The sequence below is a fragment of the Mrakia frigida genome (genome assembly GCF_051309035.1).
Source record: "Mrakia frigida strain ATCC 22029 unplaced genomic scaffold BDY24scaffold_17, whole genome shotgun sequence".
Taxonomy (NCBI): Eukaryota; Fungi; Basidiomycota; class Tremellomycetes; order Cystofilobasidiales; family Mrakiaceae; genus Mrakia; species Mrakia frigida.
The window spans coordinates 351,668-379,291 of NW_027481264.1; the positions used below are offsets into that span (position 1 = coordinate 351,668).

General features: G+C 55.1%; 9 protein-coding genes across 9 annotated transcripts; 5 read left to right on the top strand and 4 right to left on the bottom strand.

Moving 5' to 3' along the window:
- The first annotated feature begins 275 nt into the window (after nucleotides 1–275).
- On the top strand, nucleotides 276–1,070 carry BDY24DRAFT_73009 (uncharacterized protein). The gene has a single exon (XM_076645089.1). It carries the CDS (start codon nucleotides 443–445, stop codon nucleotides 896–898), a length of 456 nt encoding a protein of 151 aa, XP_076496257.1. The 5' UTR covers nucleotides 276–442; the 3' UTR covers nucleotides 899–1,070.
- A 1,794-nt stretch (nucleotides 1,071–2,864) lies between these two features.
- On the top strand, nucleotides 2,865–4,545 carry BDY24DRAFT_390585 (MIX23 family protein). The gene is made up of 6 exons (XM_076640679.1): nucleotides 2,865–3,167; nucleotides 3,284–3,325; nucleotides 3,456–3,557; nucleotides 3,660–3,862; nucleotides 4,001–4,061; nucleotides 4,289–4,545. The coding sequence occupies exons 1-6, from the start codon at nucleotides 3,041–3,043 to the stop codon at nucleotides 4,396–4,398; spliced, it is 645 nt and encodes a 214-aa protein (XP_076496258.1). The 5' UTR covers nucleotides 2,865–3,040; the 3' UTR covers nucleotides 4,399–4,545.
- A 326-nt stretch (nucleotides 4,546–4,871) lies between these two features.
- On the top strand, nucleotides 4,872–6,424 carry BDY24DRAFT_415601 (galactose mutarotase-like domain-containing protein; the record flags this gene model as incomplete). Its single annotated transcript, XM_076643471.1, has 8 exons — nucleotides 4,872–4,916; nucleotides 5,026–5,045; nucleotides 5,129–5,223; nucleotides 5,308–5,333; nucleotides 5,432–5,500; nucleotides 5,598–5,682; nucleotides 5,771–5,924; nucleotides 6,043–6,424. 8 exons carry the CDS (start codon nucleotides 4,872–4,874, stop codon nucleotides 6,422–6,424), a joined length of 876 nt encoding a protein of 291 aa, XP_076496259.1.
- A 611-nt stretch (nucleotides 6,425–7,035) lies between these two features.
- On the bottom strand, nucleotides 7,036–7,716 carry BDY24DRAFT_73053 (uncharacterized protein). Its single transcript, XM_076645090.1, has one exon. The coding sequence runs from the start codon at nucleotides 7,605–7,607 to the stop codon at nucleotides 7,083–7,085; it is 525 nt and encodes a 174-aa protein (XP_076496260.1). The 5' UTR covers nucleotides 7,608–7,716; the 3' UTR covers nucleotides 7,036–7,082.
- Nucleotides 7,717–8,253: 537 nt separating this feature from the next.
- BDY24DRAFT_390595 (Alpha/Beta hydrolase protein) lies at nucleotides 8,254–11,922 on the bottom strand. The gene is made up of 13 exons (XM_076640680.1): nucleotides 11,216–11,922; nucleotides 10,907–11,086; nucleotides 10,593–10,802; nucleotides 10,278–10,427; nucleotides 10,060–10,145; nucleotides 9,882–9,961; nucleotides 9,580–9,775; nucleotides 9,430–9,491; nucleotides 9,224–9,330; nucleotides 9,021–9,138; nucleotides 8,838–8,942; nucleotides 8,739–8,749; nucleotides 8,254–8,629 (listed from the first exon to the last, which is right to left on the bottom strand). The coding sequence occupies exons 1-13, from the start codon at nucleotides 11,701–11,703 to the stop codon at nucleotides 8,494–8,496; spliced, it is 1,929 nt and encodes a 642-aa protein (XP_076496261.1). The 5' UTR covers nucleotides 11,704–11,922; the 3' UTR covers nucleotides 8,254–8,493.
- A 279-nt stretch (nucleotides 11,923–12,201) lies between these two features.
- On the bottom strand, nucleotides 12,202–15,722 carry BDY24DRAFT_73092 (DEAD/DEAH box helicase). The gene is made up of 14 exons (XM_076645091.1): nucleotides 15,336–15,722; nucleotides 15,135–15,187; nucleotides 15,012–15,043; nucleotides 14,661–14,920; nucleotides 14,440–14,591; nucleotides 14,341–14,367; nucleotides 14,166–14,226; nucleotides 13,900–14,016; nucleotides 13,661–13,754; nucleotides 13,406–13,514; nucleotides 13,296–13,337; nucleotides 13,192–13,200; nucleotides 12,877–13,081; nucleotides 12,202–12,701 (listed from the first exon to the last, which is right to left on the bottom strand). The coding sequence occupies exons 1-14, from the start codon at nucleotides 15,553–15,555 to the stop codon at nucleotides 12,511–12,513; spliced, it is 1,572 nt and encodes a 523-aa protein (XP_076496262.1). The 5' UTR covers nucleotides 15,556–15,722; the 3' UTR covers nucleotides 12,202–12,510.
- Nucleotides 15,704–23,543, top strand: BDY24DRAFT_362718 (uncharacterized protein). The gene is made up of 9 exons (XM_076637891.1): nucleotides 15,704–15,756; nucleotides 15,846–16,243; nucleotides 16,468–17,594; nucleotides 17,672–18,561; nucleotides 18,673–19,020; nucleotides 19,121–19,831; nucleotides 19,915–22,114; nucleotides 22,206–23,137; nucleotides 23,217–23,543. The coding sequence occupies exons 2-9, from the start codon at nucleotides 16,093–16,095 to the stop codon at nucleotides 23,305–23,307; spliced, it is 6,450 nt and encodes a 2,149-aa protein (XP_076496263.1). The 5' UTR covers nucleotides 15,704–15,756; nucleotides 15,846–16,092; the 3' UTR covers nucleotides 23,308–23,543.
- Nucleotides 23,544–24,116: 573 nt separating this feature from the next.
- Nucleotides 24,117–26,101, top strand: BDY24DRAFT_390600 (uncharacterized protein). The gene is made up of 7 exons (XM_076640681.1): nucleotides 24,117–24,195; nucleotides 24,420–24,580; nucleotides 24,679–24,799; nucleotides 24,882–25,141; nucleotides 25,229–25,319; nucleotides 25,425–25,472; nucleotides 25,566–26,101. The coding sequence occupies exons 1-7, from the start codon at nucleotides 24,156–24,158 to the stop codon at nucleotides 25,832–25,834; spliced, it is 990 nt and encodes a 329-aa protein (XP_076496264.1). The 5' UTR covers nucleotides 24,117–24,155; the 3' UTR covers nucleotides 25,835–26,101.
- A 98-nt stretch (nucleotides 26,102–26,199) lies between these two features.
- BDY24DRAFT_390601 (uncharacterized protein) lies at nucleotides 26,200–27,611 on the bottom strand. The gene is made up of 5 exons (XM_076640682.1): nucleotides 27,378–27,611; nucleotides 27,006–27,303; nucleotides 26,537–26,911; nucleotides 26,411–26,460; nucleotides 26,200–26,340 (listed from the first exon to the last, which is right to left on the bottom strand). Exons 1-5 carry the CDS (start codon nucleotides 27,579–27,581, stop codon nucleotides 26,323–26,325), a joined length of 945 nt encoding a protein of 314 aa, XP_076496265.1. The 5' UTR covers nucleotides 27,582–27,611; the 3' UTR covers nucleotides 26,200–26,322.
- Between the last annotated feature and the right edge of the window lie 13 nt (nucleotides 27,612–27,624).

Consider the following 27,624-nt stretch of genomic DNA (forward strand, 5'->3'; position numbering starts at 1 on the left):
CCAGCCCGGTTACCTGTTATGAAGAAGGGAGGGGGAAGAGGACCAGGAGATCGAGGAGCAAAAAGGAAGGTGTGTTTTTCTCAGAAGAGAAGATGGGAAAGAAATTAAGTTCGAACAATTCGAGGTCCTGACCAAGTCGTGTCTAGTAAAAGGCGAGATACGAATTTTGTATAGATTAGAGCCCCTGTTCGATGAAAGGCCAGAACACAACTCATGTATACAACCCTGCAAGCAAGATCGACCTGAAGATCCGACGCCAAAACTCACCTTCGAAAAGACCCACCCAGACCCCCTACTTCCTTGTCTTCACTCCTCAACACCCATCCTACCCGTACCCATCCATCCCCGTCTTTAGCTCTGGATCCGGCGTGCTCTACACGTCCTCCCTCCCTCCCAAAACTGTCGCCTCGTTCAGCCCTCGTCGTCGTCGTTCCCTTTCTTCATGATGGTCGTTCGGATCCTTCCTCCTTCCTCCCACCTCTCCCCTCCACCCTTCTTCCTATTCCCTACCATCTACTCTTCAACTTCTTTCTTCCAAACACGCGCACATACCGCCTCCCTCGCCCTCCAGCACGTCCCTCCGCTCATCGTCGCACCTCGTCTCGTCCTTCCTTCCCTCCTCATCGTCGACACCTCCCTTCCTCCCTCCCTTCCCTCCCCCTCATCATCCTTCACCTTCACCTTCGCATCCCAACCATCCTCTCTACCATCTCTCACAACTGAGCCATCGCCTCGACTCTCTCCCTCCTCAGCGGATCTAATGAATCAGCCCACCTCTCGGTGTCAAAACCCTCCTTCCTTCCCTCCTGTTCGACCCTTACCGGATCCTCCGAGGTCCTTCGTACGCCCTCCCAACGCTGCCCGAAGTATAGATCAACATCGGAGCAGCCAGAAGTGAAGCCTGCTGGGTTGACTTCGTCTCTTTCTTCGATTTGTGGTTGGTAGAGGAGGGAAAGGAAGGAGGGAGGGAGGGGAGTGGGCTGAAAAGCTGGGAGTCGACGGTGGAGCTTGCAGATGCTTTGATGGGATAAGAAAGCAGTATGTGAGTCGCTCCTTCTCTCCTTTCCTTCGACGCAGCTGATCTTTCGATCCGTCGGAAGTTGACATCGAGAAAGGAAAGCAGGGAAGGGAGGGACGGACGACGTCGAGGCGAGAGCTGGAAGGTTCGGAGGGAAGGAGGGAGGTTTGCGTCCTCGGATCTTCGCCCTCCTTCGCCCTCCTTCGAAATGGCGACCTAACCTCTATATAAAGTGCGAGGGAACGAGTATCTGACGCAGCCGCCATAATTCGGAGCTAAAGAGGGGGCAGCGGAGGCGAGAGCTCGAATGGGTTTGAGCTTCGTCGAACAGGTTCCCTCTTCCCTTCGTCGAGCTCCTTTCCTTCCTGCAACTGCGGCCGAGGGATCTAGCCTTGTCAACTCCAGTGAAATCTGTATACGTCATGAACGTCGTTAAATCTAGAGGAGAGTGGGAGAAAGGAGCTAAGAGAGAGGACGAGCAAACGGACGAGAGACGCGTAGCAGAGCGTGGCAAAGCTGAGGTCTAGCGAAGAGTACGAAGCGGGCCCAAAGACACAAGTGACGAAGTCCAAGCTGCTGATCCCTCTGCGAAACGAGGCCGAGGAACGCGTCGTCAAAGTGTGATCCGTCAACGGAATTGCGACGCGCCGACGAACGAGAACGAGTCGATCTTACACTTGGACTCCGTCCTCCATTCCGATCCCTCTCCTCGTTCCGATATCTGTTCTACCGTTCTCGCGCACGGAAAAGAAGGAGTCGAGGGGTTCCAACCTCGAAAGCTGGACCTCTCATCTTCCCTTCGAATCGTCCCTCTCTCGCCTTTGCCTTTTAACCCACCGAGCTTCCTCTCACTGCTACTCCACCTCTCTTTCCTGACATTCGAATTTCCAAGGAAGCTAAAAGATAATGCATACTTCTCTCGTCATCCCAACAAGCTCCCAATTCCCGACGCGTCCAACCTCTCCCTTGTTACGACTCCCAACCGATCGAGAGCGCCTTGGTCCTTCGAACGAATCTAAGCGAGATTGGAAAAGAAGAGGACGAGCGTTAGCTTGGTCTCGAAAATGGCGCGCTCACAAGAGAGGGAAAGGGAGGGATACCCGCCTTGGTGCAGATTCGTCGAGTGGTCGACGTCGAATCGATGCCTCTCCTGCCGACGAGCGAGCTACCGAGAAAAGAACGGAGGGACAGAGTCAGAGGCGAGGGCGTACGAAAGAGCTGTACGCTGAAGAAGACAAGGAGACGTACGTACGTTTGAGCCACTGGAGAGTTCGAAGCGAAGAAGAGGGACGGTCAGAAAAGACTTGAGGACGGACGGGAAACGACGAACTCACCGAAGGAGATTAGAGGCAGATTACTTCCACTCCCGCCTTTTCAAGTGAGCGAGAGAGTGGGTTCCACCTTGCGAAAGAAAAAAAGGGGACGAGTCGAGTCAGTATTCGGCAGAAGAGAGACGCGTCAAGAGAGCGAGCTCACCAAGAGAAGTGATGATCCCTCTCCTTCTCGGTGATCCAGTAGACTCGTTCCAGGTTGGGAAAGGTCGAAAGCGAGAGGAACTGGGTCATACCGGTGACGAGGGATTGGAAGGCTGTTGCTAGCGGCCAGTAAGTCGTCTCTCGGAGAGGAGGGTGAGAGGGGACGGACCCATGGAGAAGGGAGGAGGAGGAGTGAGGAAGGAGATGACTTCTGAGAGGACGTCGTCGGGGAGAGAGGGAAGAGGAGGCATGTCGACGTGTGGTAAGAAGATGGAAAAAGGTTTGTGGGCTGATGCTCAGAGGGCTGGGATATAAAAGAAGGGAAGGGGGAGAAGGTGGAAGTTGGGAGAGATTCAGCTGCCGAAAGGTCGACGAGTCCCCTCCCTCCCCCTTTGCTTCCACCCTCCACCATCGATTCAGCCAAACTTTCTCCAATTCTCACTCCTTTTACCCTCTCCTCGCTCCAACCTCTACAACTCACCAGGACTAAAAAATCTCGATCCGATCTCCTTTCCTCAGCGATCTCCCCACCCGTCCTTCCTTCGCCATGTCCTCCTCCTCCTCCTCTCCTTCTTCCGATCCACCCATCGGAACACCCTCCATCTACTACCCCAAGCCGCCAGCGAACTTCCCCGTATCTCCTTCGACGTGTCTAGACTTCTCTCTCTTCAAAGGTAAGCCCTTTTCTTGCCTTTCTGATCGTACGATCGCAACAAGAAGGAGATGTTGAGCTCGAGCTCACCTTTCCCATCCCCCCTTCCCTCCCTTCGTTCGCATCTCTTCCCTTCAGAGGTCATCAAGGACTGGAGGAAGGTCGATGACTCTATCGTTGGTGAGCCTATGATCTCCTTGCTCATCTCGTTGCTGACGATGCGATGCGAGAGGCTCGAGAAGACGAAGGAAGCTGATCGCTCTCCCTTCTCTCCCTCCCTCTTCCCTTCCCACCTCTCTTCTTCCCTCAGTCCGAATCAACCGCTCTTCGGCTCAGTCTCGGGACGAGGCTCGTAGCAACGCCTCGTCTTCCTCTGACGGTGGATGTGCTCAGGTCTTTAGGGAGATGACTGGTTCGTTCCGTTCTCTCTCGTTCGACCATTCGAGCTCATGCTCTTGTTCTCTCTTCCTCGAGCTGACTCCCTCCTTCTCCCATTTTCCTGCTTACGAAACAGCCTCTTGGACGAACCGAGCTATCCTCCTTTCTTACTGCAGCGACGTGCTCAACAAAGCCATGCCGCCTCCAACCACTCCCGATGAGGTTCGAGAAGCGACGAGGAAGAAACCCTCAGAGTATTCTCATCTCTGGGAGGGAGAGATGGAGGCTCCTGACAAGGCTGGTAGGAGAGATGTAGGACGGTCGGAGGTTGAAGTCTTGGTGAGTTCAGTTTGTTCAACAAAAGCACGTTGAGCTGAAGAGGAGGGAAGACGGAGGGTTGCGACTCGTAGGAGGGCTGAAGGACCGACCGAGAAGCTGACCTTTGACTTCACTCTCTCCCGTTTCTCTTCCGAATAGCAACGGAGATACGCTACGGAAGGATCCGTAGAGGATATCGTGAGAAAGAGGTCGATGACGGGTGAGTTCCTTCTTTCTCGACGCGCCGTGTTTCTCTCTTTTCCTCCCGTTCCTTCTCGACCTCTTCTCCGCGCTCTTGCTTCTTTGACGCTCGTTGCCCTTTACTGACGACTTTCAATTTTGTCCTCCCACTCCCTCTACCCTCGTCCTCGTCCTCGTCCTCGCACGCCTCCGTTCTTCCCATCCTTTCACTCCATCTCCCACCGACGACCACCTTCGTCGCACCAGCCTTCCGATCTCGCTGCCCCTTCTTCCCTCCTCCACCACCCGACACGGACGCTGGAAAATGGTGGATCAAAGCTTCGTCTCCTGCCTCGGAAGCAGCTGTTCTAGCCTGAGCGAGAGGTTGAGGAGGAGGAGGAAGAGATGGGGACGACGTCGTCCAGAAGGGATTGGGAGAGGCACGCTGGCAAGCTTAGTACACGATGAGCATGGTTCGTCATACCCGTTATCTATCTTGCTTTCTCTCAGTTGTACGAAAGTCTCAGTTGTACGAGAGAACCAGACTCTCTGGGAAGGGGAGAACGACAAACGAAAAGGGTTCAGACGCGTCTCCTTCCTCTCTCCTCATCTTTCCGACACACACCGAGCTCTTGGTGACCCTCCAAGCACCTTGGCTTCCCCTCTCTCTCTACATACACCCACGAGACTACGACTCTCTCATATTTTTTTTCGCTATTTCGCCGCGTTTGAGAAGAGAGCGAGGGCCCGGCAGTGGGCGGCGCGCGTCGTCGAGCCAAATCGCCACCCCCCCCCCCTCCCGATTCTGTTCGTTTGCTCCCCCCAACCACTACCATCTCACACTTAGCAAATGACCATCTCAGACGACGGAAACATCCTCACGCTCGAGTTCCAGGTACGTTGCCGTCCCGTCTTTTTTTCCCTTCTGCTTAGAGAGAGAGAGACGAGAAGTCGAAGCCGGAGCTGACCGGGTTGCGAGCTTCCCTCTTGCTTTTTTGGAACAGGGTGCTAGCACTCAGATCTAGTGAGTTTCCTCAGCCTCATCGGGGGGTAGCGATAAACTGAAGCTGATGGCTACATCTCATCGACTGGTGCGTTTTTTTTCAGCTTCTACGGAGCTCACGTCACTTCGTGGAAAGCTGCTGGATCGCAGACCAACGGAGGGGAATTAGCGGCCGTCGAACGGTTCTTCATGAGCTCGAGTTGAGTCCTTCTCTTCCTTCCAAACTTGAGTCGAACGGAGACTGACCACCCGCCTTTCTGGAATCTGGGTCGTCGTTGAGTAGAGGCTGTTCTCGATGGATCTGCTCCTGTACGTTCCGTCTCTCTTTTTTTTCCCCCGAAAGCAAAGAAAGAGTGAACGGGTCGAGCTTGAGCTCACCTTTCTCTTCTCTTCTCTTCTTTCCAAAGATCCGAGGAGGGATCCCCATCGCCTTCCCTATCTTCGCTACCGACGTCCATCCTGATTATCCTGATCTCGTGAGTTTTTTTTCCCTCAGCCAGTGGGTAACAAGAACCATAAGAGCTGATCTCTTTCTTCGTCGTCTCGGGTGGTGTTTCTTTCTTGGACGCAAAGGGAGGAGCTCACGGGTTCGCTCGAATCCACCGCTGGACGTTGACCCACAAGGTCGAGACGGAGGAGAGCGTTGGAGTTACCCTCAGTGAGTCCCTACGTAACGCCCAAGAAAGAAGATCGAGAACGAAAACTGACTGAAAAGAACAAAAAACCCAAACGCGTCGAAACCTCAGCCCTCGAGCCCAACGAGCAGATCCAAACCCTGTTCCCTCCTTCGTTCAAACTCGACTTGATCGTCACCCTCACCAAGCACACTCTCGATACCGAACTCAAGATCGCCAACCCTGGGACTGAGAGTTTCAGGTTCAACACTGCTCTTCACACCTTGTTCGTTTAAATTCCCCGTCTCCTCGCGTCTCTCTCTCTCCTCAACCTAACCCTCTCTCTCTCTCTCTGCCAACTAAACAGACTACCTCCTCCCCTCCTCCCCGACCTCCCTCCTCAGCCCCCTCGGCTCCCTCCCTTTCACCAACCGCCTCAACCCCTCCTCCCCTGCCGACCTCCTCTCCGAAGACTCGTGCTCGCTCGGCAAAGAAACCGCTCGATGCTACCATCTCCCCGACGTCCGTTCCAGACCCAACACCGTCCGCTTCTCGTACGATCGAACTCAACAACGATCCGGTCCAGGAATCGAGATTCAACTCTCCGGCGGTTGGAAGGACGCGGTGTTTTGGAACCCTGGACGGGAGACGGGGGATAAGATTGGCGATTTGGGGAAGGGGGAGTGGGAGAGGTTTGGGTGTTGGGAACCAGGGTGTATCGAGAGGTTGGAGATGTTGGAGGCGGGTGGGGAGTGGAGGGGTCGGCAGGTTTGTAGGGCGGTCTAGGTTTCTTTGCTTTGATGATGACTTACTTTCTTCTCGAACTCGCAGAACGAAAACAAACGAAACTGAGGTTGTTGGTTCTCATCCAGCTTCTGATGAAATCATTTTTAACGGGCATTTCTTGTTCAGCTCAGCTCAGCTGCGACGCGCCGGCTCCCGGCTCCCTTCCTCCCTCCTTCGACGACAGTCACTTTCCATCTCTCAAGGACGCTTCTCCATCTGTCTCCACCCCCCCTAAAGCGACAAATACAGCTCGGGGTACCCTAAGGAAGTTTCAGACAGATCCTATAGAAGCAGCGTGAAAACCCCCCAAATTCGCCCGTATTCGCGACGCGTCGTGCCTCCATTCCCGTCCGTACCCTCTCGTTCGAGTTCGATGAAAGCCCAACTTTAGATGCATACTGACATGACCCTCTCTGCGAGCTTATCACAAAAACCCAAATGTAGAGCCATGCGACTCACAGACGTCCTACATCGTTCCTTCGCTGATCTGGTCCCCGACCTGTCTCTCTCGTTCGCCTCGTCGAGTTCAACGCAACCTACTCGCTCTCAGCCTCACCGCGCCTAGTCTATACAACCTTTCCTTCGACTCTAGATCGCTTCAAGTCCTTGCTGCGAAGAAAAACGAGCTGGAGAGCTGTCGTCGAGGCCTTCCTCTCCTTCAGCCAACCCCTCGTCTCTCGTCTCTCGCCCTCTCCTCCACCCCCCCCCGAGCGAGATGACAGTCATGTGTCCTTGAAGTCCAGGAGGGTAAAGAGGGAGCTCTCGCTTCAAAAAAAAGAAACGAAGAACAAAACGAGGTGGATCTCTCTGGCCATCGGCGAGTCGAGCTCACGGCCTCTCCTTCCCTTCCTCCTTTCGTTTCGTTTGTTCGACAAGAGCTCATCTGTACGAAGCTAGATAGCCTTGGGGACCTCAACGGTAGCGAACCCTCCCGTTGATCCGAATCCACCAGCTCCTCGAACGGTGTCGTCCAGCGACTGAAAAAGAAAAGGAGGAAGGGAAACGGATCAGCTCGAGCTCTTTCTTTCCCTCTCACACCTCTTCTCCCTCTCCCGTCTCTCCTCCCCACCGAAGCAGCAACAAAGCTCCAACCTCTTCCACCCTCTTTCGCACCCACTATACACTCCCAAAACAGAGAAACCACTGGCCGACGACTCACCTCGACCTCCTCGACCTCACTCATCTCCACCTTCTCCAAAATCAACTGAGCGACCCTGTCGCCTTGGTTGACCTCGAAATCCAAATCGGAATGGTTGAACAACAGCACGAACAGCACTCCTCTGTAATCGGAATCTACGACTCCAGCTCCGGTTTGAATGGAATGCTTAGCGGCCAGACCGGAACGAGGAGCGACTCGACCGTACGTTCCCAAAGGGATGGCGAGGGAGAGTTGGGTGTCGATCAGAGCTTTCCCTCGGGCGGGGATAAGTTTGGATTCGGCGCTGGCAGAGAGGAGTGGGAAAAGAGAGAGAGAGAAGGAGAGGAGGGTTGGGAGGTGTGAGCGAGAGGAGAGAAGGAGAGGCAAAGGGAAGGGAAGGAAACGAGTTCGAGCTCACGCGTAAAGATCCAGACCAGCTGAGAAGGGCGACCCTCGAGTAGGGAGCGTCGCTTTGTCCGAGAGACGTTTGATGAGCAGTTTGGAAGGAGCGGAGACGGCGATGGTGGTGGCGGAGGAGGACATCTTCTTGGTAACAGGGAGCGAGGAGGAAGGGAGAGGGGAAGGAGATCGTTTGAGGTCGACGGCGAGGGACATGGAAGTTGGGCTGAAATTGAAAGCGCGTCTCAGATCTGAGAGGAAATTGAGAAAAAACACGTGTTTCGAGCAAAAAGGAGAACAAGGAAGTTTTTAATCGTTGATGGGAATAGAAGTAAAAGCGGAAATGACGCGTAACAGAAACGAAAGCGAAGAGACCCAAAAAAAACTTCTTTCCCCTCGCTGTCTCCCTCGTCGCTCGACGCGTCCCCTCCCTCCTCCTCCCTCTTCTCCTCTTCCCACGTCAAAAACAAGCCATAATCAAGAAAAGAGAAACCATCAAAAAGAAAGCAAAAACGTAAATCACCTCCCGCTTCTAAACCGCCATCTCAATCAAGACCTCAGGCTCGACCTGTTCCAGCTCCTCCTCCTCAGGGTACCTCGTCCTCGTCGATTCTATATCCTCCAGGATGTCGTAGTAGCACCATTCTACGGCTTCGGCTGCCCAGAAGCTGCGAACGAACGAGAGGGGAGAGGGTCAGGACGGGGAGGAGGGGAGGCACGCAGGGAGAGAGAGAGAGAGAGAGAGAGAGAGAGAGAGAGAGAGAGAGAGGGACGAACAAGTCGCAGTGCTGTTTTCGTTTCGAAGAAGGAAAGGAAGCGTGAGCAGTCAGTGATAAGCAAAAACGAAGGGATAGGAAGAACGAAAAGAGCACTCACCTCGCTCAACTCCAACTTCTTCACCCTCATCACCTGGACCTCCGTCTCCTTCTCCGCCAACCGATCCAGCAGCGGCTCCGTCAGAACGAGGAAGTCTCGTCCACCCTAACAAAGACCAGACCCATCAAGCGTCAGCGTCTCACCCACCTCTCGAACGAGGAAAGGAAACGGGAGACGACTCACATAGTAAACCGACAGCGGAGGGAACCTCTCATCGAACCACTTGTCCAACCCAACGTCGAACAGACATTTCCGAGTGGCGAACCCACCCTTTCCGGCCCACCAGAAGATGGAAGCGGAGCTGCGCAAAACCCAAAATCGAACTCGACGTCAGTTTCGGAGAAGGAAGGGAAGAGGAAGAGGGAGAGAAGGAGGGGGAGACGAACGAAACAGGTGAAGGCGTGAACCTGAACATCTTCCCCTTCCGACGGAGGAGCCAGTTGGCGTCGGTCCAGTCGAAGAGGAAGGCGAACATCGTGTAGCCGAGGGAGGCCTGGGTGTTCGAGCAACGAAGAAAGGGGAGGCGACGCGTCAGGGACGGGACGAAACGAAAACGAACGGGAAAGGGACGAGGGAGGAGGGAAGGACTCACAAAAGCAGCTTGAGGAGCAAGGTTGTAAGCGATCGTCATGATGGGGATGAAGTCGAGCACACCTGCAACACCAACGAAACGAAACAAAACACCGTCAGTTTCTCGTCTCCTTTCCCTCCCTCTCTCCCTCCGTTCTTCGACCACACTCACCAAACAACCTCCTCCAAGTCCTCCACTCCATCCTCCCGAGCACCGTAAACGGGAACCCATGGGTCAACGGACCAGCGAACACGGCGGGAGCGAGAGCGACGAAGCAGGTGAGTTTGGATCCCAGGTCGGGTCGGATTCCGAGGGAGAGGGAGACGAAGGCGGTTCCGTTCCCTTGGGAGTGACCGATGAAACCGATCTAAGAAATCAAGACGAAGAGGGGGATGGGGTGGTCAGGTCTGGGAAGGGAAGGCGAGGAGAAGGAGGGACGCGACAAAGTTGAACGAAACGAAACGAAAACAAACCTTCGAATATCCAGTCTGAGCGATCACGGCGTCGACGAGAGCAGGCAAGTCGTACATTGAGAGTTCTCGAATCGTCCAGTCTATGAGAAAAGAAGAACAAGCGCGTCGGAAAAAAAGGACAACAAGGTCAGCGTTGAGGTCCGTCGCGTCGAAAAACGAAACCAGAAACGAGACTCACCCCAGAACCTCGGATCCCCTCTCTCATACGTCTTATGTCCCATATCGAACACTCCTCTCGTGTTACCCAGGTAGACTTGGTACCCTCTGAATCAGCCCAACACGCCAAAAAAAGTCAGCTCTGCCTCTCTCTCTCTCTCTCTCTCTTCTTTTTCCCTCCCTCTCAACCCACCCACCACGCTCCCCACCCCAAATCACAAAAGAGAAGATGTAACTCACCCCTGCTTAGCCAACCAGAACGCCAAACTCCTCTCCTCACTCGTAATGAAGCTCCCCGAGCTCTGGAAGAGACCGTGCATGATCAAGACGGGGAAACCACCTCGGCCGTCCGAGTGGACGGGAGCGTTGGGGACGATGACTTTTTGGAGTCTGCGATGCACAATCCAACGAAGTAGAGAGGAGAGGAAGAGGTGGGAAGAAGAAGGAGGACGGAAAGAGGGGAGGGAGGAAGAGAGACAAACGCGCGTCAGCTTCAGCCCACTCGTCTCCTCCCTTCTCGATTTCAGACCTGCCAGGAAGATCGTCTCGACTCACTTCAGATAGAACCCATCCTCACTCTCCACGATCGTCTCCTCCAACTCCAACCCTGCGTTCTGAGCATAGTATTGCGGATCGTTGATGATCTTCTCCTTCTTCCATTTCTCCGGTTCGTCCCACTCGAAGACCTGGGGAGCGCGAGGGTAGAAGAAGCGAGGGATGGTGAGGAAGAGGAGTTTGTTGAGGAGGGCGAAGATGACTACGCCGCTGTGAGAGGCGAGAGGAAAGAGTGGGAGAGAAGAGGAGGAACAGGAAGGCGGGAGAGTGAGCGTGCGAAAGTCGTTTGGTTCGACATGGATGATGGTACGAACCCAAGGAAAAGCGAGGAGACAGCCATGGACCCAGCTTGCAAGGTGAAGAGGGAGAGTTTGGCTCTCAGAGCTCTGTACAGACCGAAGAGGCCTGTTGAAGGAGGAGGGTAGCGAGCGGAGGAGGTGGAAGGAGGGAAGGTCGGTCGTAGGAGCGAGTTGGAGGAGATTTGAGGGGTGGATCTGCATGCGATCGTAGAACAAACAATGAGAGAGTTAGCTTCTTGTAGAGATGTGAGCGTTGATGAGCAAGGAGGTATAGCAAGGGAGGAAAGAGGGCGAAACAACGAAGGGAAGGAAGGTCAAGCTCACGGTCGCTCAATCAAGATCCTCAGCCTCTCTCCTCCGTATCCATCCCCTCCTCCTCCTCCATCATTCATCAAGCTCTCACCCCTCCTACTACTAGCCCATCCTCCGTTCTCCATCTCGGTATCAACTCTCAAACCCTCCATCCCAGCCGCTCCTTCGACGAGATCATCCTCTTCTCCTTCTCCCTCTCCCCAAGCTCTCCCTCTCCCCTTGTATCCCTTCGAGATCGTCCCTCTTCTCGACGCAGCCGTACTACTAGCTGATCCGTTCCCGTTTCCGTTAAAGAGAACGTTGTTAAGAGCCGAGTTATCCTTTGTAGGAGAGTTGACGAGAGAAGACTGGGAACTCTCTGGCGTAACCACGTTCGACCGAGTTGGATCAAGCAAGAGGTCCGAGGAGTGACGCGAGAGGAGGGAGGAAGGATGGAGGGCATCTAGGGAGGGAGAAGGAGGGGAATGCGAGGAAAGGAGGGGTTGAGGGAGGACGGGCATAGGGGAGGGAGGGAGAGGGAGAGGGAAGGTGGTGTTGACGTGAAGGAGGAGAGGGAGGGAGGGACCCGAGTTGAGCTCGACGTCGATATCGATTTCGTTTGGTTCAAGCGAGATTTTCCTGCAGTTCTTCGGGAGGGCCGGCGGAGAAGAAGAAGAGCGAGGAGCAGTCGTTCTCTCGTAGGTGGTCGTTGGGAGGGAAGAGTTAGATGACGATCAAGCGAAAGAGGGTCGGGGGAGGCGAGGAAATCGTACGATGGCAATCAAGCAGTCGACTCTCACATGTCAGCCGAGACAGAGGGCGAGGGATCGAAAGAAAATTGGACCCTCGATGATCTCGTTCGGAAGATCTGCGCTGTGAGTTGGGAGTTCGAACTTGATGGATAGCTTTGAGTTCGCTCGAAGTTTGGTCGTCAAGGCGTCTCGTCTCGCCTCTGTCTTTGCCTCTCTCTTCGTTCCAGGTCGTTGGCGTCCCAAAAGAAGGATGTCATTCAAGCTTTCGATTGCCTAGCTTTTACCTCCTGTCGGGACCGGGCCCGCGGGACCGCGAGATGGAGGTGAAGTGGACAAAACACCAAGATCTCGTCGCGTCTCGAGGAGACACGACGCGCCGTCTTTCCTTCCTCTTCAGCAACACTCCCCCTCGTCTCGACCCAGATCTCTGCCTCCCTCTGGAGAAAATCTCAAACAACCGCCAACCGTTCCCGAGAGGCGAACGAACAGGGCTTCCCAGCCTTTCTTTCCAACTCCCAAAATACAAAAGAGAGAGGGAGGTTTTCACCGTCCATCCATCCTATCCCCTCCTCTCCCTCAGCCCTCGATCCTCAACCCCTGCACCCCCTTCAGTCCCATCATCCCCACCGTCTTCTTCTTCAGCGGAGGAGGCTGTCCTCGTCCAGCTCGGTAGCCCAGGGTGTCGAGAGCGTATGAGTTGGCCGCTTGGACGAGAGACGAAGTGTTCCGGATGTAGGTTTTGGTGTAGCCTAGCCAGGCGGAGTAGGCTGGGGAGGAGAACAATGGAGATAAAAGGGTGGGAAGGGGGTGGGGGGAGAGGGGAAGAGGAAAGGACGGTCAGCGTCGCGTCGCGAGAAAAAGCACTGGAGCCTCGACGCGTCTCCCTCCCTCCTTAGTCCCCTCTACCCTGCTTCACTGCCTACTAAGTTTCTTCCGACTCACCCTTCTCCTTCAAGTCCTCATCCACACCCTCCATCGCCCTCCCCACCTCCATCCTCTCTCTTTCGAAGCTGAGAGCGACGTCCGAGCGTTGAAGAGGAAGGGTTGCGATTTTTCGATCGTTGAGGAATCCTTCGTCGTTCTTGGAGGTGAGGACGAGAGCTCCATGACCAGATTTACCCGCTCTGGCTGTACGGCCTAGACGATGCTGTGGGGGAAGAAAGGGGCGAAGAAGAGGGAGGAGGAGGGAGAAGGGTGAGTTTGGGAGGGGAGGGAGGGACGGAGGGGAGAGTTGGGAGGAAGGGAGGAGGGACGAACGATGTATTGCTGCGAGAATGGAAAGAGAGTTGCGAAAAGTCAGTATCTGGTCTTGAGGTGGCGTGAAGCGAGAAGGAAGAAGGAGGGGGAAGGAGGAAACTGACCATCGCGTCCGAAGGAGCTCCAACCTGAAGAACGTACGAGACCTGTGATTTAACGCCAACTATGGTCAGTTTAGGTCAATCGGGAAGGTTTACAAATTGAAGAAACCCACGTTTGGGATATCGATCCCTCGAGCAGTGACGTCCGAGGTGAACAGCATGCCTCGCGTCGCCTTCTTGAACGCCTCGACGGCTTTGGTTCGAGCGGGTTGGGACATTCGACTGTGAAAGCCGAAGAGAGATCAAGAGCGTCAGCAAAATTTCAGAGATGCGTGTGTCCTCGGGAGAGAATTTGAGCTTCAAAACGAGACGAGCAGGCGGAAGAAGGTCGAGAGGAGAGCGGAAGCACGAGAAGAAAAAAAACTCACGACTGAACCTGCCACGACGGACCCATGTTGGGAATCTGAGAGAAAGCTTCCATAAGGACTTGAGTTCCTCGAGCGGTCGCGCAGAAGACCATGACTGATTGGCCACAAACGAGGGAGAGGGAGGATTGATCAGCGAGACGCGTCCCACTCCCGTCGCCGTTGTGCTTAGAAGCAGAGCGAGGGCTAGAGCCGTGGAGGGAGATAGAGCGGAAACTGGGCTATAAGAGATAGAGACCCACTCTTGTAAGCCTCAGGAAGTCGAGCCTGCTCGTCCCGAATGAGTTTAAGCGTCGCGGCGTAGGTGTCTTGAGGCTGGACGACGACGTACTTCTGATCGACGTGCTCGTGAGTGTTTTCTGTGATTGCAGAATGCAAAATCAAAGATAGTGATATCAGTAAGAGCTCGAAGAGGGGGTTCTAAGGAGAACGGGACGGAAATTGAAGTCGAAGAGAAGCTCGAGGAGAGACAGACTCCCTGGGAGAAGGAGGTTCGCTCGGAACTCACGCTCGTTGGGATCGACGGTAGTGATGAACTTGTATCCAGGGAGCAGAGCTGTTTTCACGACCTGAGCATTTGAAACGACAGCAGAGGAAGTGAAGAGATGAGCAGAGCGTCAGATCGACGCGCAGAGGCCGAAGGCTGATTCTCGAAAACGGACGCGAGCGAAAGGACAACGCACCTTGGTAACATCAGGAGGCATGGTCGCCTGTTGATAATGAAGGAATCAAATGCTTTCAGCATGCAACGTCTTGAGCAAGAGAGAGGAATCCCAACTCACCGAGAAACAAAGCGTCTGCCTGGGGGATTGGCGCCTGTCCGGCAAGGCATCCAGAATCTTGATCATTTCCCTCAAGAAGCCACCCTCCAACAACGTATCCGCCTCGTCGAAGATGACGTGCTTCACTCCTTGGAGTTTCCGGTCGAGTCCGTCTGCGAAACCAAGACGCGTACGGGTCAGTTTCGCCTCTGTCGCCCTCCCGTCTCCTCTGTTAAACTCACAGTTCCCGATCAGATCCAACAACCTCCCCGGCGTTCCTACGAGCACGTCCACTCCATCGTTCAACCTCCTCACATCCGTGTTGACATTAGACGCTCCCACGACGACCTGGCTCTTTATCTGACCGTTGGGCGAGAGCTCCGAAACGGCTTTGGTGATCTGCATGGCGAGTTCTCGAGTTGGGGAGATGACGAGAACAGATACATGGCCGTGTTGACGAGGGGTGGGTTGGGAGAGAAGAGATTGGAGGACTGGGATGACGCTGGGAGGGCGAGAGGGAGAGGGAGGGTCAGGGAGGGGAGGGAGTGAGCGAGGAAGAAAGAGATGTTTGAGTTGGTCTTTTGGAGACGCACAAGCCGAGAGTCTTTCCGGTACCCGTTTTAGCCTGATAACGACAGAGAGCGAGATAAAGATCAGCGACCGAGTCGAAGCGACAAGAGAGCGAGAGAGCAGGAGGAGTCGAAGGTCGAGCTCACTTGAGCGAGGACATCATGGCCCGCTAGAATGGGCCCCATCGTGAGGGCTTGAACTGGATAAGAGCAACCACGATGTATGCATAGTCAGTTCTGGGCAACTCTGCGAGCTCGAAGCCCCTGTAAAATCGATAGATCTCGAGCTCAAGCCGCGCTTCGACCCTCCTCCTCAGCCCTTCGATTCCTCCTCTCGAAACGACTCACCATCCGTACACCGCTCGTGCTTGATATGCTGAGCGATTCTCTTATCGAGATTGAAGCTATCGAACCTGACGTCCGTTTTCGACGTTGCTGGTGTTGAGAGACATGCGGAGGAGGAGAGGAAGCGACAGAAGGAAAGCGAGGAGGAGGTCGAAGCTGAGGCTGAAGGAACGGATCGTCGAAGAAGGAGGGAAGCCGATCGAGGGGCGATAAAGGAAGCCATTCTAGGTCTATATATATAGAGCTGAATCTCCTGAGTCTAGTTTGATTTGGGTCCAAAGAGAGAGGGTTGTTGGGGTTGAGAGGGAAGGCAGAAAGAAGGAAGAAAGTTGAGCTCGAGCGAAACGAGCTCCGCCTTCTCCTCCTTCCATCTCTCACGCTCGATCCTTTCCCCCCAAAAAAGAGGAGGTCTCTATAGCTTCCGGTGAGTCTTCGGGATATTCGTCTCTTCTCGCTCTTCTCTCCTCAACCACCACGAGCTCATTCCAAGATGGCTTCTTCTTCCTGGTTCAGCTCACACTCTCCCTTCGCCTCCTCCCCTCCTCCTCCTGCTCCTCCTCCATCTCCTCCAGCAGCAGCATCAGCTTCGACTTCCCCTCCCACTTCACCTCTCGATCCAGTACTCGAACCCTTTCGTTCTATAGGACCTTCCGGATCTTCGTTCAAAGCGACTCGAGCTCATCGAAGGAGCACTCGATCTTCTTCCCTCTCCATCCATCCTCCTCCTCCTCCCATCTACGACGGATCCAGAAGAGGCTCCATGGCTCCACCACCTTCAACTCACTCTCACGACTCAGGAAAATCTTCCAAAGAGGCTCCTCATCCGACCAGCAGAGCTTCAGGTCCTCCACCGAAACCACCCAAGGAACCTCCATCTTCAGCAGGTCCAGCTTCAGGAGAGAGCTCAAAAAGTGAGTTAAAACAGTTCTAATCTCGTTTCTGTATACACCAGGGCTAAGAGCCAGTCTAGAGCTTGCTGGGGGTGGTGTTTCCTGTCTCTGAGATGGAGAACCGAGGGAGATACGAGCTTCTTGAGCTCGCAAAGGAGGGGAGGAGGAAGACGAGCTATTCTCGAACGTGCTTCTATGCTTCTATGACTCGATCCTGACACCTGTCTCCTTCTTGCTTCTACCAGCTGGCATCTTCTCCTCTCTCTTTGGAAATCGCCATCACAAAGCAGCACCTTCTCCCTCTACACCCTCCTTCGCTTCTTCCTCCTCTTCCTCCTCCTCCTCCCCTCACGCTCCTGTCCGAGCAGGTCGAGCAGGCGTCGCTCGCAAGGACTCCAGCACCTCCTCCTCAGCCTCAGCGGACTCCTCCTCCTCGTCCCATATCCGAAACACCTCCTCCAGTCGTCCACCAACCTCTTCTTCGCTGGGTCACAAGAGGTCCATCTCCGCGATCTCAGCAGCAGAGGAGGAAAGAGCAGATCAAGCTCGAGTCCTCGAGAGCGTCGATTCGGAACATCTCCTCTCGGCTCTTCTCGATGCAGCCGAGTCGGAGAGGGCTAGGTCGTACCCAGGATCTGAAGGAGCAGGAAGGACGGATCCCTCAAAGATGGAGCTCTACGCTTCGGTTCTGGCGGTGAGGATAGCGAAAGCTGGGAGCTTCGACGAACTCTTCCCTCCCTCCGCCATCTCCCCGTCATCTTACTCGGCCTCTCCCTCCTCTCCGATCTCACCCTCTTCCCTCCTACCACCGATACCTCAACGCTCAGAATCCCCTACTCCCTCCTTCTCGACCATCCTCCCACTCCCAACCACTCCAACGGAATCCACCACGCCGAGACCGACCTCCTCCGTCCCCATCCCTCTCCCTTCGCCTGTCTTCGATCTCCAAGCCAACTTCCTCGACAGCATCCTCAAAATCGCATCCATCTTCACCCTTCGAACCTCGCCTCCCACCGTGCGATCGGCAGGGTTCGACCTCCTCGCTGCTCTTCTTCATTCGTCCATAGCACTTCTCCCAGTGAGAGCCATTCAAGCCGTTCAGCTCTCCATCGTTCTCGAGACCATCGTTTCCAGGGAACCCGAGGACGGACTGGAGGATATGGCGAGCAGGATCGAGTGCATGAGGTTGTTGGTTTCTGGCGGTGGTGGAGGAGGGACTGGAGGAGAGGAGGGGAAGGACCTTGAGTCTCATTGGGACTGGGACGGTTGGGCAGATTGGGCAAGGGTGCTGGGAGCTTTGAGAGCTTGGGAAGAGGAGTTGGAAATGGCTTGGGCGTCGGAAGCGGCTGCGAAGGAGATGTTGACGGAACTGGTGAGTCTTGGTTCACTGGAAGGAAGGAAAGGATGGAGTTTGACTCTGTTTCGACGCCTCCCTCCTTGTTTTTCCAGTCCTCACCGACCCAAGGCTCTTCGGAATCCTTCCTCCCCACTCTCCTCTCGATCCTCTCGGTCTTCGAACTCATCATCTCCACCCAAACCTCCTTCTTCTCCTCCGCCGATCGCTCAGCCGTCGTCGCCCTCTTCGCTCGCCTCGCCTGGCACGGTCTCGACATCACCTGTGCAGCAGCGTCTCACCCTCCCATCGAAGCCGAATCTGCCTCCTCGGGATCGCAACTTCGTCGACCGTCCGAGGGTTCAGCAGCAATGGAGGGGCTAGGACTTGATTCAGGACGAGCAGCCTTTGCAGGAGTTCGAGGACGAGCGTCCTTCTGGCCACCTTCGAGCATCCCCAACTCCCTCGGATCTTCCATCGCATCAGTCTCAAGGTCCCCTTCCATCTCCCGAAAAGCTCAGGCTACGGTCTCCACCTCCACCTCAACCTTCAGCAGTCCAGGTCGCTCAGGACCCTCCGTCGCCTCCACTCCCTCCCGACCCGCAGGTCCCTCCTCGACCTTCACCTCCACCCTAGGTCACATCACTCAAAACCCATCTCACACCCTTCCCGGTCCTCCAGCAACTTCCAAACCCCTCGAGTTCCTTCATCCTCTCTGCGGAGCGTTCCTCAACCTCTTCTCGAGTTTAGCGAGAGCGGCTCTCGCTCCTGCTGGAATCGTAGGACCGAGTTCGAGATTGATGTTTGCGATGCTGAATGCAGGAGGAGAGACGAAGGAGAAGGCTTTGGAGGTGGTGTTGGCCTTGTTTGGGAAGGGGAGTTCGGCGAAGTTCAACCAGGTGTTGGCACAGGTGTTGGCCGGGACGGGGACGAAAGAGAAGGAAACGAGTTTGGCTTGGGGAGAAGGAGAACAGGCGGAGGTCGATGTGGTTAGGGGAGCTGTTGTGTGAGTTCAAAGTCGAGCGTGCGTTTGGTTTCGTTCTCGTCGCGCCGATTCCTGACCTCTTATTTTCCCTTCCTTCGCTCTTTCTGCTTCTTCCTCTTTCCTCAACGTCAGCTGCATCCGTTTCACTCTCCACCAAGCCTACTTCTTCCGACGTTCGTCCTCCTCGCACGGCCAAGATCTCTCGTCCTCCGTCGCTTCCCTCCCTCACGTCGCCAACAAGGACATCGAAGGTCTTCGGCTCACCGAGTTCGACGCTCAGCTTCGGTCGGCGATGGCCAAGAGTCGATGCAAGACGGAGGAGGAGCGGGAGCACTGGGTTTGGGTGGATATGGAGGTGTTGAAGGTGTTGGAGGAGGTGCTGGAGGACTCGAAGGAGTCTGGAATGGATTCGGTGCTGGGAGAGGGAGATGTGATCGTGGTGATTCTGAGGGAGGCGAGAGGATGGATTGAGAACTTCAGGTGAGTTTCTCGAACTATTCTACCTTTTTTTCGTCAGAGAACGCTGGTCGAACTGACTTTACTCGGCCCTTCTTCGTCTCGACGCGTCTCTCCTTCCCAGGTACCCCGACGGCCGACCCTTCCTGCTCCAACGACAAGTCGACCGTGACTCCAGCTCCATCCGACCCGACACTCCACCCATCCTCGAACTCTTTGGAGAATTGCATCGAACCCTCCCTCGTCGACTCGCTACCCACCTCACTCGCAAAAACGACTCGAGCTCCATCCGTCTCCCTCGATCTCAAACCGCTCTCCTCGTCGACCTAGCGGCCTACATCACCGAAGGAGCAGCCATCCTCGTCATCGACACCTACCAAGATCTCGATCTCTGCATCCCTTCGCACCCCCACTGGATCGAAAACCTCGCCTCCCTCACCCGAGCGTTCTACGATCCTCCGTCCGACTTTCCCGTCAGGGACTACCCCGAGGCGAGGAAGTCGATTGCGAGGCTACTGTTCGAGCACGTTTACCCCAGGAACAAGTTGGATCCGGAGCAGAGGCCCGAGTTGATCGAGAGGATCGTGCTGCCGTTGTTGGAGAACTCGTTGGAGAGGGAGAAGGACCAGGAGATTGAGGCGATGGCTTGGAAGGTTTTGGTGGAGGCGGCGGTGTTGGAGACGCTGGAGATGGATGAGGAGACGGAGGTGATTGACGCGGGAGGGGACGGGACGAAGACGCCCATGGTGCCGGAGAGCAGGTGTTTCGAGAGGATTAGGGCGTTGTTGAAGAGGGTCGCGTCGAGTTCGAGTTGCAGTGCTTACAACCTCAAGTCGTGAGTTCTCTTTCTTCCTTCTCACTTCGTAGCCTTCTAGCACCCTTGGCTGATCTCTTCGTTCGTTCGTTTTTCCCTGCCAGCCAACTCGAGAGCCGCCTCGCCGAGTTGAACTCCCCTCGAGGTCCTCTGAGCCCACTCATGGGATACCAATCTCCTCCATCGATGAACGAGAACCTCCCTCCTCTCGCTCTCTCCTCCCTCGCCTTCTTCGACGACGGAGTCCTCTCCCCAGTCTCTCCACCCAACCTCTCTCGTCGTTCGTCGGCCACTCCCATCCCAACTCCTACTCGCTCCTCAGCTGGAACCCCGATGCAGGAACCCCCCTCCCACGCTCGATGCAAATCCGTCGGAGCTTCCAACTCCCTCATCGCCATCTTCTCTCGCCTCACCTTCAGGTCGTTGACGTCCGAGGTCGATCGAAATCGAAAAGGAATCTCCATCGCTTCCTCGAGGTCTATCACCATCTTCCACGACATCCTCCGACTCCTTCGTCCTCACTCGAGCAGCAGCAGCATCTCCGCTTCGCCAGCCGCAACGAGGATGTCTCTCGACGAGCTTCAACGGCCAGACCTTCACGCGTCGTGCCCTCGAGCCAGGCTCTCGCTCCTCCAGTGGCTCGTTCGTCTCCGAGCAGACACGCAGCATCGCGTTTGGATCACGGAAACCGTCGACGCGTCCTACGCCGCTCCCATCCTAGGACGAGGGTCTCGAGACCCAGTACCTGGATCGTCGTCGAGGCCAGTCGCTCCAGCCGAACCCGAACGGAGGAGGGCTCCAAGATACGTCCCTCCGACGGAGCAGGACGAACGAGGTCGAAACACGTCGCGTCAAGGAAGGAGGGAGACGTCTAGAACAGGACGAAGGGACGTCAGTCGAAGTCGATCGAGGATGCCGGAACCTGGATCGTCGAGGGACGTCGTCGAGAATCCTCTCTGGTTCGACGGAGACCCTCCCGAGTTCGAACTTCCAACCGACTCGACTCCCTCCTCGTCGATGAACACCTTCGACCCCACACGACAGTTCGCCCACAGTCACGACATGACTCTCCTTCCTCACGGAGTCTGGCTACCCGTCTCGGAGTACATCAAGGTCGTCGTCGAGATCCTCAGCGAGGAATCAGCCGAATGGGAACTCGTCTCGTTCATCCTCTGCTACTTCCCTCTCCAGCTCGTCAACCAGCACTTCTTCTGCGGTCCTCGAGCAAAGCATCAACTCCAGATCCTCCTCAACCAGTTCACGACTTGGCTCGGTCCAGCAGGTCAACTCCCCGTCACTCGAAGGCTCCCGACGATGGCAGGACTCAGGAAGTCGGACGTTCACGCCGTTGCGTACCAAACCTTGGACGTTCTCGTCAGCTACTATCGACAGTTCAGCTCGACGCAACATCGTCAGATCGTTCGAGCGTTCCAGACGGGAATTTCGGCGAGCGATTGGATGGGGAAGGCCTGCATTCAAGCCTTGACGATGATGGCGACGATGGCGATTCCGGGACCGTCGAAGGATCCAGCTCTCGCCGAGCTCAGGATGGCAGTCACCAAGGACCTTCCCGAGATCATGGAGAAGCTGGGAAAGCTCACGTCCAACGTCTCCCTCGCCATCCACATCCTCGAATTCGTCTACGCCGTCTGTCAGAACCGAGACCTCTACACCAACTTCACGTCGGAACAGTATCGACTTCCCTTCGCCGTTGCTCTCAACATCATTCGAATCCACCACGAATCGGTCTCGGACTCGTCGACGGCGGACATCCCGACCAAGGTCCTCTCCCTTCACATGCTCCAATACGCCTACTTCGTCATGTACCCTTGGTTCCTCAACCTCAACCTCGCCGACCGACCCAAGATCGCTCGTCACATCCTCGATCAACTCACGTCGGCCAAGCAGACTCTCGAGGAGGAGGACGAACGGTCAGAAGTCTGCATGGATTTCCTTCATCGCTACTCGTACTCGAACGCCGACCCGAAACCAGCTCCTTCGTTCCTCGCCGAGTTGGCTCTTCCGGAGGTCGAGGAGGGATCCGTCGAGAGTCGAGACCTACAGTCCAAGATCTGGTCGGTCGGGAACGCAGCGATCAGGATCAAGACGAATCGGAGGTCGGGTTGGGCTCAGGTCGACACCCTTCGAGCCTCGGGAACGACGACGATGATCGTCAAGATCGAGAACATCCCTATCATCGATCTCGGGAACGAGGATGCGGATACGAAGACGTCGGCGTCGGTTCTCCTCGAAGGTTTGCCTCCTGGAGAGAGGGTTGAGCTCGGAGACGCGTCGGGAGACCAGGTTCGTTCTTTTCTCCTCTCTTTTCTTCTTCCCTTCTTCTGCTGGAGGACTTTCCCTGACTCAGTTTTTCTCCCTTTGCTCCTTCTTCCAGTCGACGATCGAGCCCAGCGAACTCAGCAAGCTCATTCGAGAGGAGAACCACGGAACCGAACCGAAGGAAGCCGCCGACCCTTCGTCCTACGTCTGGTCAGGATCCGCTCCCTCTCAACGAAGGAAGGAAGTCGTCATCGATCCCAGCTACATCGCTCAGCAGTACTTCGCCTACCCAACCGTCGAGTTCGCCGATCGTCCTCGTCTCGTCAAGGACAACGTCTCCCTCTCGAGAATCAAGAACCTCGACGCTCATCTCCCCGTCGTCGACATGCACAAGATCGGAGTCCTCTACGTCGGTCCAGGTCAGACGACTCAACTTGAGATCATGGGGAACGTCGACGGATCCCAGAACTACACGAGGTTCCTCCACGGACTCGGACGAGTCGTCAAGCTCGAAGGACAGAAGGACATCCCCACCGGACTCGACACGACCGTCTCTGGGGAGAACGGGAAGTATACCTACGCCTTCTGGGACGACATCCACATCGCCTCCTTCCACATCGCTACCCTCATGCCCAACCTCCCTACCGAACCAGACTACGCCAACAAAGTCAAGTGCATCGGAAACGACTACGTTCGAATCGTCTTCAACGACTCGGGTCACGACTACCGATTCGACACCATCTCGACGGCCTTCCAGTACTGCAACATCGTCATCTCCCCTCACACGACCGTCGCTTCCAGGACTCACGACGATCCAGACGAGCACAACTTCTTCAAGGTCATCGTCCAACGAGCGGAGGACGTCCCAGAGTTCGGACCCGTCGGACAGTTCAAGATCATCTCGGCAGCTTCCCTCCCTACGTTCATTCGACAGCTTTCGTTGACGGCGAACTTGATTTGCAAGCTGTTCGCGGAGGTGAGGGACGGAGCGGACAACAGCACGAGTTGGAGGACGAGGTTGTCGAGGTTGAAGCAGATCAGGCAGGCGTGAGTCTTTTCTCTCTTCCCGTGGAGTTCGAGCGTCTCTCCTGAACTGACTTTTTTCTTCTTCTTCCTTTTCTCCCAGGGCCATCACCCGAGAAGCTCGAGAAACTCCTCGACCCGACGACCCTCACGAAGCCGCGGTCTTCTCTCGAGACTTCACCGTCAATCTTTAGATTTAGCTCGATCGTCTCCTTTCTATTCTTTCTCCTTTCGTGTTCCTCTGTTTTCTTTCTGTTCGTTTGTACCCTACCTCTTCTCCTCCGTCCCGTTGTACCTTGCTTTTTACCACAAATCAGTCGTCGCACTCCAGTTCTCGCTTTTTGTAGCTCTCGTCCCGGATACATCTCTCGCCCACTTGCTTGATAACCCCACCCTATCTTTTTACGATTTGCGATGCTTCTTGAAACGTATCTCTCGCTCTCTTTCTCCTCCTGATCGTGAAACTTCAAAACAACAACCGCGTCGTCGCATCCTCGCTCCTCCCCCGAGCTCTAAATCTATCAACGAACTCCCTCCTTCTCACTCCTTCCACCCAGCCCATTCCAAGTCAACCCATCCTCACTGCTCACTTCGGTTTCCGGGAGAGGGAAGGTGGCGGGAGGGGTGCGAGGAGGTTGACTGGGTCTGGAGAACGACGAGGTCGAGACTTGCGAGGGACTCGTTCGGTAACGTAGCCCAAGAAGGAACGGAGATTTCGATGAAGATATCGTCTGCTGAAAAAGTGGAGAGGAGGCGATGGAAGCGGTTGAAGGAAGACGAGTCGAACGACGCCCTCCTCCCTTCCTCTCCTCTTTGTTTTTAAAATCTCGAGTAATTGTTTTGATTGGCCTCGTGTCAACTACACCCTCTTCTCGCTCGCCTCGAGAAAACCTTCAAGCTGAACAAAAAAACAGAGTCTTGGCCGACTCTTCCGACTGAAGGCTCCAAATCGACTTCGACGAAAACAAACGCCTCTGTCGGAGCAGCTCACCCTCTACTCTCCAACCTTCACTCACGGCTCGACTCGAAACCCCTCAAAAACATGGTTCGATCAGCTGCTCTCCCTTCTTCTCTTCTTCTTGGTGAGTTCAGAGCTTTGGGCTGGGACGGTGGGAAGGGAGCGAGCTCGGAGAGTTGGAAGGAGGAAGAGAGCGCGAGCTTCACTCGTCACAATCCAGCTTCCTTCCTTCCTCTTTTTCCTCGGGGAATTTGAGGATACGATGTTGGGAAGGGATAGACTAAACCTTTCCTTTAGTGTGCTGAACACAGTCTGACTTCCTTCTCATCTCGTTCCTTTCTTCCTCAGCCCTCCTCCTCAACCCCCTCTCCTCCTTCGCCTCTTCCTCCTCCTCCCAACCCTTCTCAAAACGAGCAACCACAGCTCTCGAGGCTCTCATCGCTGGACCCGTCACCTACGTCAACACAGCCTGTACGACCATCTGTGCTCCAATGGTCGCTCAGTCTACGGTCAGTCGGATTCACCCGGCCTTCAGAGAAGGAGGACGAACTAGGTCGAGCTCGGGAGAGACCGAGGCTGAAAACGTTCCTCTTCCTCCTTTCCACAGACCTGCATAGACGACGTGTGCTCCTGTGCAGCTTCAGCCCAGACTGTTACGTGTATGAACTGTCTGCTCTCGGGATCTGGAACGGCAGCTCAGGCTCTCATCGTTGAGAACGGATTCAACGGTGAGCTCGCTCTCTCTCTCTCCTTCCCCTTCTTCCTTCCTCCCTCCTGTTCCTGAAGCTGACATCTCGCCTCATTCACTAGTCTACGCTCAAGACTGTGTCGATCAGGGAGAACTGGCCGTTATCCCAACTCTCATCACTCCAGTCGCTGTGACGAGCACGTCCTCCCTCTCTTCCTCGACTCGATCCTCCGCCTCGTCTTCCTCCTCCGCCGCTCGAACCTCCACCACCGCTGCTGTCGCTGGAGGAACCACTACAGGATACACCGCTATCGCAGCTTGGTACGCTGCTGTCGACGGAACCTGCCCTGCGAACTGTGCTACGGTCGAAGCAGACATCGCCGTGAGTTCCAGATGATCGCTTTCTCAAACGACGAGCCAGAAGCGAAACGCTGAACCCGTTGTTTTTCCCTTGCGTGCTCTTGTACAGGCTTGCACGACCGATGCTTGCGTGTGTACTCAGGCCATCTTCAACGACGGACAGACCTGTCAGACTCAGTGCGTCGTGAACAACATCCAAGGTGCGCTCGAATTCCCCCCCTTCGCGTCTCCCTTTCCGTCTCTTGTCTCTCGTACCAGCTTGCTGACTTTCTGTATCTCTCCCGGTCTCCTATGATCGTGTGTAGGTGCCTTCGGGGCGACTGAGCAGACTACCATCGCCACCCTCTGGACGCGTTCGTCTCTTTCTTTCCCTTTTCCGCTCTTCTTCTCTTTTTCAAGCGATCATTCTTACTCACTTTGTCTCTCTCTCTCTTCTGCTCTCACAGGTGCCCAGACAGCCTGTGGAATCACCGCTGCAGGAGCAGCAGCCGCCGTCACCACCGCTACATCCACTGGCGCTCGAACGGCGACGGGAGGAATCCCCCAACAATCCTTCTACGCTCCCACTGCCACCACCTCGGGAACTACCAGTGGAGTCGTCGCTCAGGCTACCGGAGGATCGTCCGGAAGCACGAGCTCAGCTTTCGAGGAGAGGGCGCAGAGCAGTTGGGTCGTTGGTTTCTTCGGTCTCGTCGGAGCTGTTCTTCTCGTTTAACCTTTATCTTTCCCTTTCTAATACTCTCTTTTGGGATCGCCGGATTTCTGCTTCTCCACGCTATACACTCAGTCGCACTACTTAGATATCCCTTCTCGCTTGGAGTCGTTTCGGATGGACGCGTCTCGTTTTCTTCTTTTCGCTCCTGCCCTCCTTCTCTCTTACTTTGTATCCTCTCGTTCCCACCTTCACTCCTTCGCTCTCACTCTCCTTTTATCTTCGTTCCTTACCTTGGGTGAACTGCTTTACGATTGTCTGCTCTTGCTCGTTGCTCGTCGGGAAACCCGAAATCGCTGTCGTTGCAGGACTCAAGAGAGATACGGTCTTGAATAGATGAGACGAAGACAAAAGACAATACGACTAGATTATGACACGTTCAATTCACGAGGTAAGGTAGGTAGCCGAAGAATCGAAGCGAGAGTCGAAGAAAACAGTCCACGACGCGACTTGAATCGACGAAAACGACGGGAGTTCTTGGGCTCGTCGACTCAAGCATCCATGCGAAGCTGTGTAAAAAGAGAAATCAAGGTTCAGCGACGGTCCCGACTCTGTTCCTGATAGGAAAGCGGGACGAACCAGCGCGACAGCCTCGGCCGACGACGCTGACTCGAGAAGGGACGTGACGTCTTAAGAGAACAGCGAAAATAAAACCAAGAGCGTCAGATCGCAACAGACAAAGAACAGAAGAAAAAAAGAGCTCACCTATCAGCTTTAGATTAAGCCTTGGAATTTCAGCAGCTCTGGCGTGGAGTCGAGATGTTCCGACCTCAACCTCCTGTTGTTTCAAAACTTCTCCTCCTTCCATCCTTCGGAGATCGTCCTTCAACTCCTGCCAACTCGAGCTCTCTACCAGATCCATCAGGCGAACAAATACCGGGTCCATGTCCACCCTGAGCGTCGAGACGTGGGCATCTATGATCCTCGAGGCCCACATGAGAGTCATAGAGACGACTTCCATCGCCATGATCTCGAACCGTTGGATGTTGGTTAAGTAGTCGTGGTTGTCGAGTTGATTTCCTTCTTCGGGATGGGAGACGAGGACCTCGAGGTAATCGGCGGTGAGGGATGCAGAGTAGACTGGAATCGGAGAGAGGAAAGAAGGGCGCAGGTCGGCGAGGAGGAACGAGAGCCTTGGGAGGTCTCTAGAGGTACAAGAGATCAAGAAACTCACAAGCGGTTTTTCCGGATTCAAGATCTGCCTCTACAAGAACGCCCGGTCGAAGTAATCGCATCACGAAGGGGATCCAGACGGACGTGTTTGTGTCGGGTCCGTCCACGTCGAGAGCCATCATTAAGGAGAGCTGAGGTCGCGGCCGTTGAGGTTGACGGAGTACGGCGACCTTCTCGATGATATCCAATAGGTCGTCTTCATCCATGGGGGTGTTCAGAGTGAGGAATCGAGTGTGGTTGGTGGAGAGGTGTTGATGGATCGCAGGGAAGGGAGGACTCGTCGTGAGCTCGGGAAAGAGCTGTGGTTGTGAAAGAGGTGTATCAGACGATCGGAAAAACTACCACAGATGGTCAAGAGGAGATGGAGACGTACCCTTCCACCGAGGAAGTCGAGCATATCCTCCGATTCGGTGAGGATGACGACCTTCATCAACTCAGGGCCAGCGATGGAAAGCGCGCCTTTCGAGACGAGACACCACGCCCTCAAGGTTTCCCATGATCCCGAGGATTCGTGGATGATGAGGTGAAGGATCTCGACTGGTATGATCTTGGCGAGCGAAAAAGAGCGAAGTCGCATCGTGGGAGGAGAGCAAGCGGGGTGAAAGTTGGGAGGGGGAAGG

What these genes read in the sequence shown, in the direction of transcription:
- BDY24DRAFT_73009 (XM_076645089.1), top strand. Translation starts at nt 443, where the DNA reads ATGATGGTCGTTCGGATCCTTCCTCCTTCCTCCCACCTCTCCCCTCCA.
- BDY24DRAFT_390585 (XM_076640679.1), top strand. Translation starts at nt 3,041, where the DNA reads ATGTCCTCCTCCTCCTCCTCTCCTTCTTCCGATCCACCCATCGGAACA. An exon ending in GGTCGATGACTCTATCGTTG is followed by an intron (nt 3,326 to 3,455) that starts GTGAGCCTATGA and finishes TTCTTCCCTCAG; the next exon opens with TCCGAATCAACCGCTCTTCG. An exon ending in GAGAAAGAGGTCGATGACGG is followed by an intron (nt 4,062 to 4,288) that starts GTGAGTTCCTTC and finishes TCGTCGCACCAG; the next exon opens with CCTTCCGATCTCGCTGCCCC.
- BDY24DRAFT_73053 (XM_076645090.1), bottom strand. Translation starts at nt 7,607, where the DNA reads ATGAGTGAGGTCGAGGAGGTCGAGGTGAGTCGTCGGCCAGTGGTTTCT.
- BDY24DRAFT_390595 (XM_076640680.1), bottom strand. Translation starts at nt 11,703, where the DNA reads ATGCCCGTCCTCCCTCAACCCCTCCTTTCCTCGCATTCCCCTCCTTCT. An exon ending in AGGATCTTGATTGAGCGACC is followed by an intron (nt 11,087 to 11,215) that starts GTGAGCTTGACC and finishes GATCGCATGCAG; the next exon opens with ATCCACCCCTCAAATCTCCT. An exon ending in GAGGATGGGTTCTATCTGAA is followed by an intron (nt 10,428 to 10,592) that starts GTGAGTCGAGAC and finishes TGTGCATCGCAG; the next exon opens with ACTCCAAAAAGTCATCGTCC.
- BDY24DRAFT_73092 (XM_076645091.1), bottom strand. Translation starts at nt 15,555, where the DNA reads ATGGCTTCCTTTATCGCCCCTCGATCGGCTTCCCTCCTTCTTCGACGA. An exon ending in GTTGGATCTGATCGGGAACT is followed by an intron (nt 14,592 to 14,660) that starts GTGAGTTTAACA and finishes TTGGTTTCGCAG; the next exon opens with ACGGACTCGACCGGAAACTC. An exon ending in CCGTCGTGGCAGGTTCAGTC is followed by an intron (nt 13,515 to 13,660) that starts GTGAGTTTTTTT and finishes CGGCTTTCACAG; the next exon opens with TCGAATGTCCCAACCCGCTC.
- BDY24DRAFT_362718 (XM_076637891.1), top strand. Translation starts at nt 16,093, where the DNA reads ATGGCTCCACCACCTTCAACTCACTCTCACGACTCAGGAAAATCTTCC. An exon ending in AGGAGATGTTGACGGAACTG is followed by an intron (nt 17,595 to 17,671) that starts GTGAGTCTTGGT and finishes TTGTTTTTCCAG; the next exon opens with TCCTCACCGACCCAAGGCTC. An exon ending in GGATGGATTGAGAACTTCAG is followed by an intron (nt 19,021 to 19,120) that starts GTGAGTTTCTCG and finishes TCTCCTTCCCAG; the next exon opens with GTACCCCGACGGCCGACCCT.
- BDY24DRAFT_390600 (XM_076640681.1), top strand. Translation starts at nt 24,156, where the DNA reads ATGGTTCGATCAGCTGCTCTCCCTTCTTCTCTTCTTCTTG. An exon ending in CGTTGAGAACGGATTCAACG is followed by an intron (nt 24,800 to 24,881) that starts GTGAGCTCGCTC and finishes CTCATTCACTAG; the next exon opens with TCTACGCTCAAGACTGTGTC. An exon ending in CGGTCGAAGCAGACATCGCC is followed by an intron (nt 25,142 to 25,228) that starts GTGAGTTCCAGA and finishes GCTCTTGTACAG; the next exon opens with GCTTGCACGACCGATGCTTG.
- BDY24DRAFT_390601 (XM_076640682.1), bottom strand. Translation starts at nt 27,581, where the DNA reads ATGCGACTTCGCTCTTTTTCGCTCGCCAAGATCATACCAGTCGAGATC. An exon ending in TCGACTTCCTCGGTGGAAGG is followed by an intron (nt 27,304 to 27,377) that starts GTACGTCTCCAT and finishes TCACAACCACAG; the next exon opens with CTCTTTCCCGAGCTCACGAC. An exon ending in TGAATCCGGAAAAACCGCTT is followed by an intron (nt 26,912 to 27,005) that starts GTGAGTTTCTTG and finishes CTCCGATTCCAG; the next exon opens with TCTACTCTGCATCCCTCACC.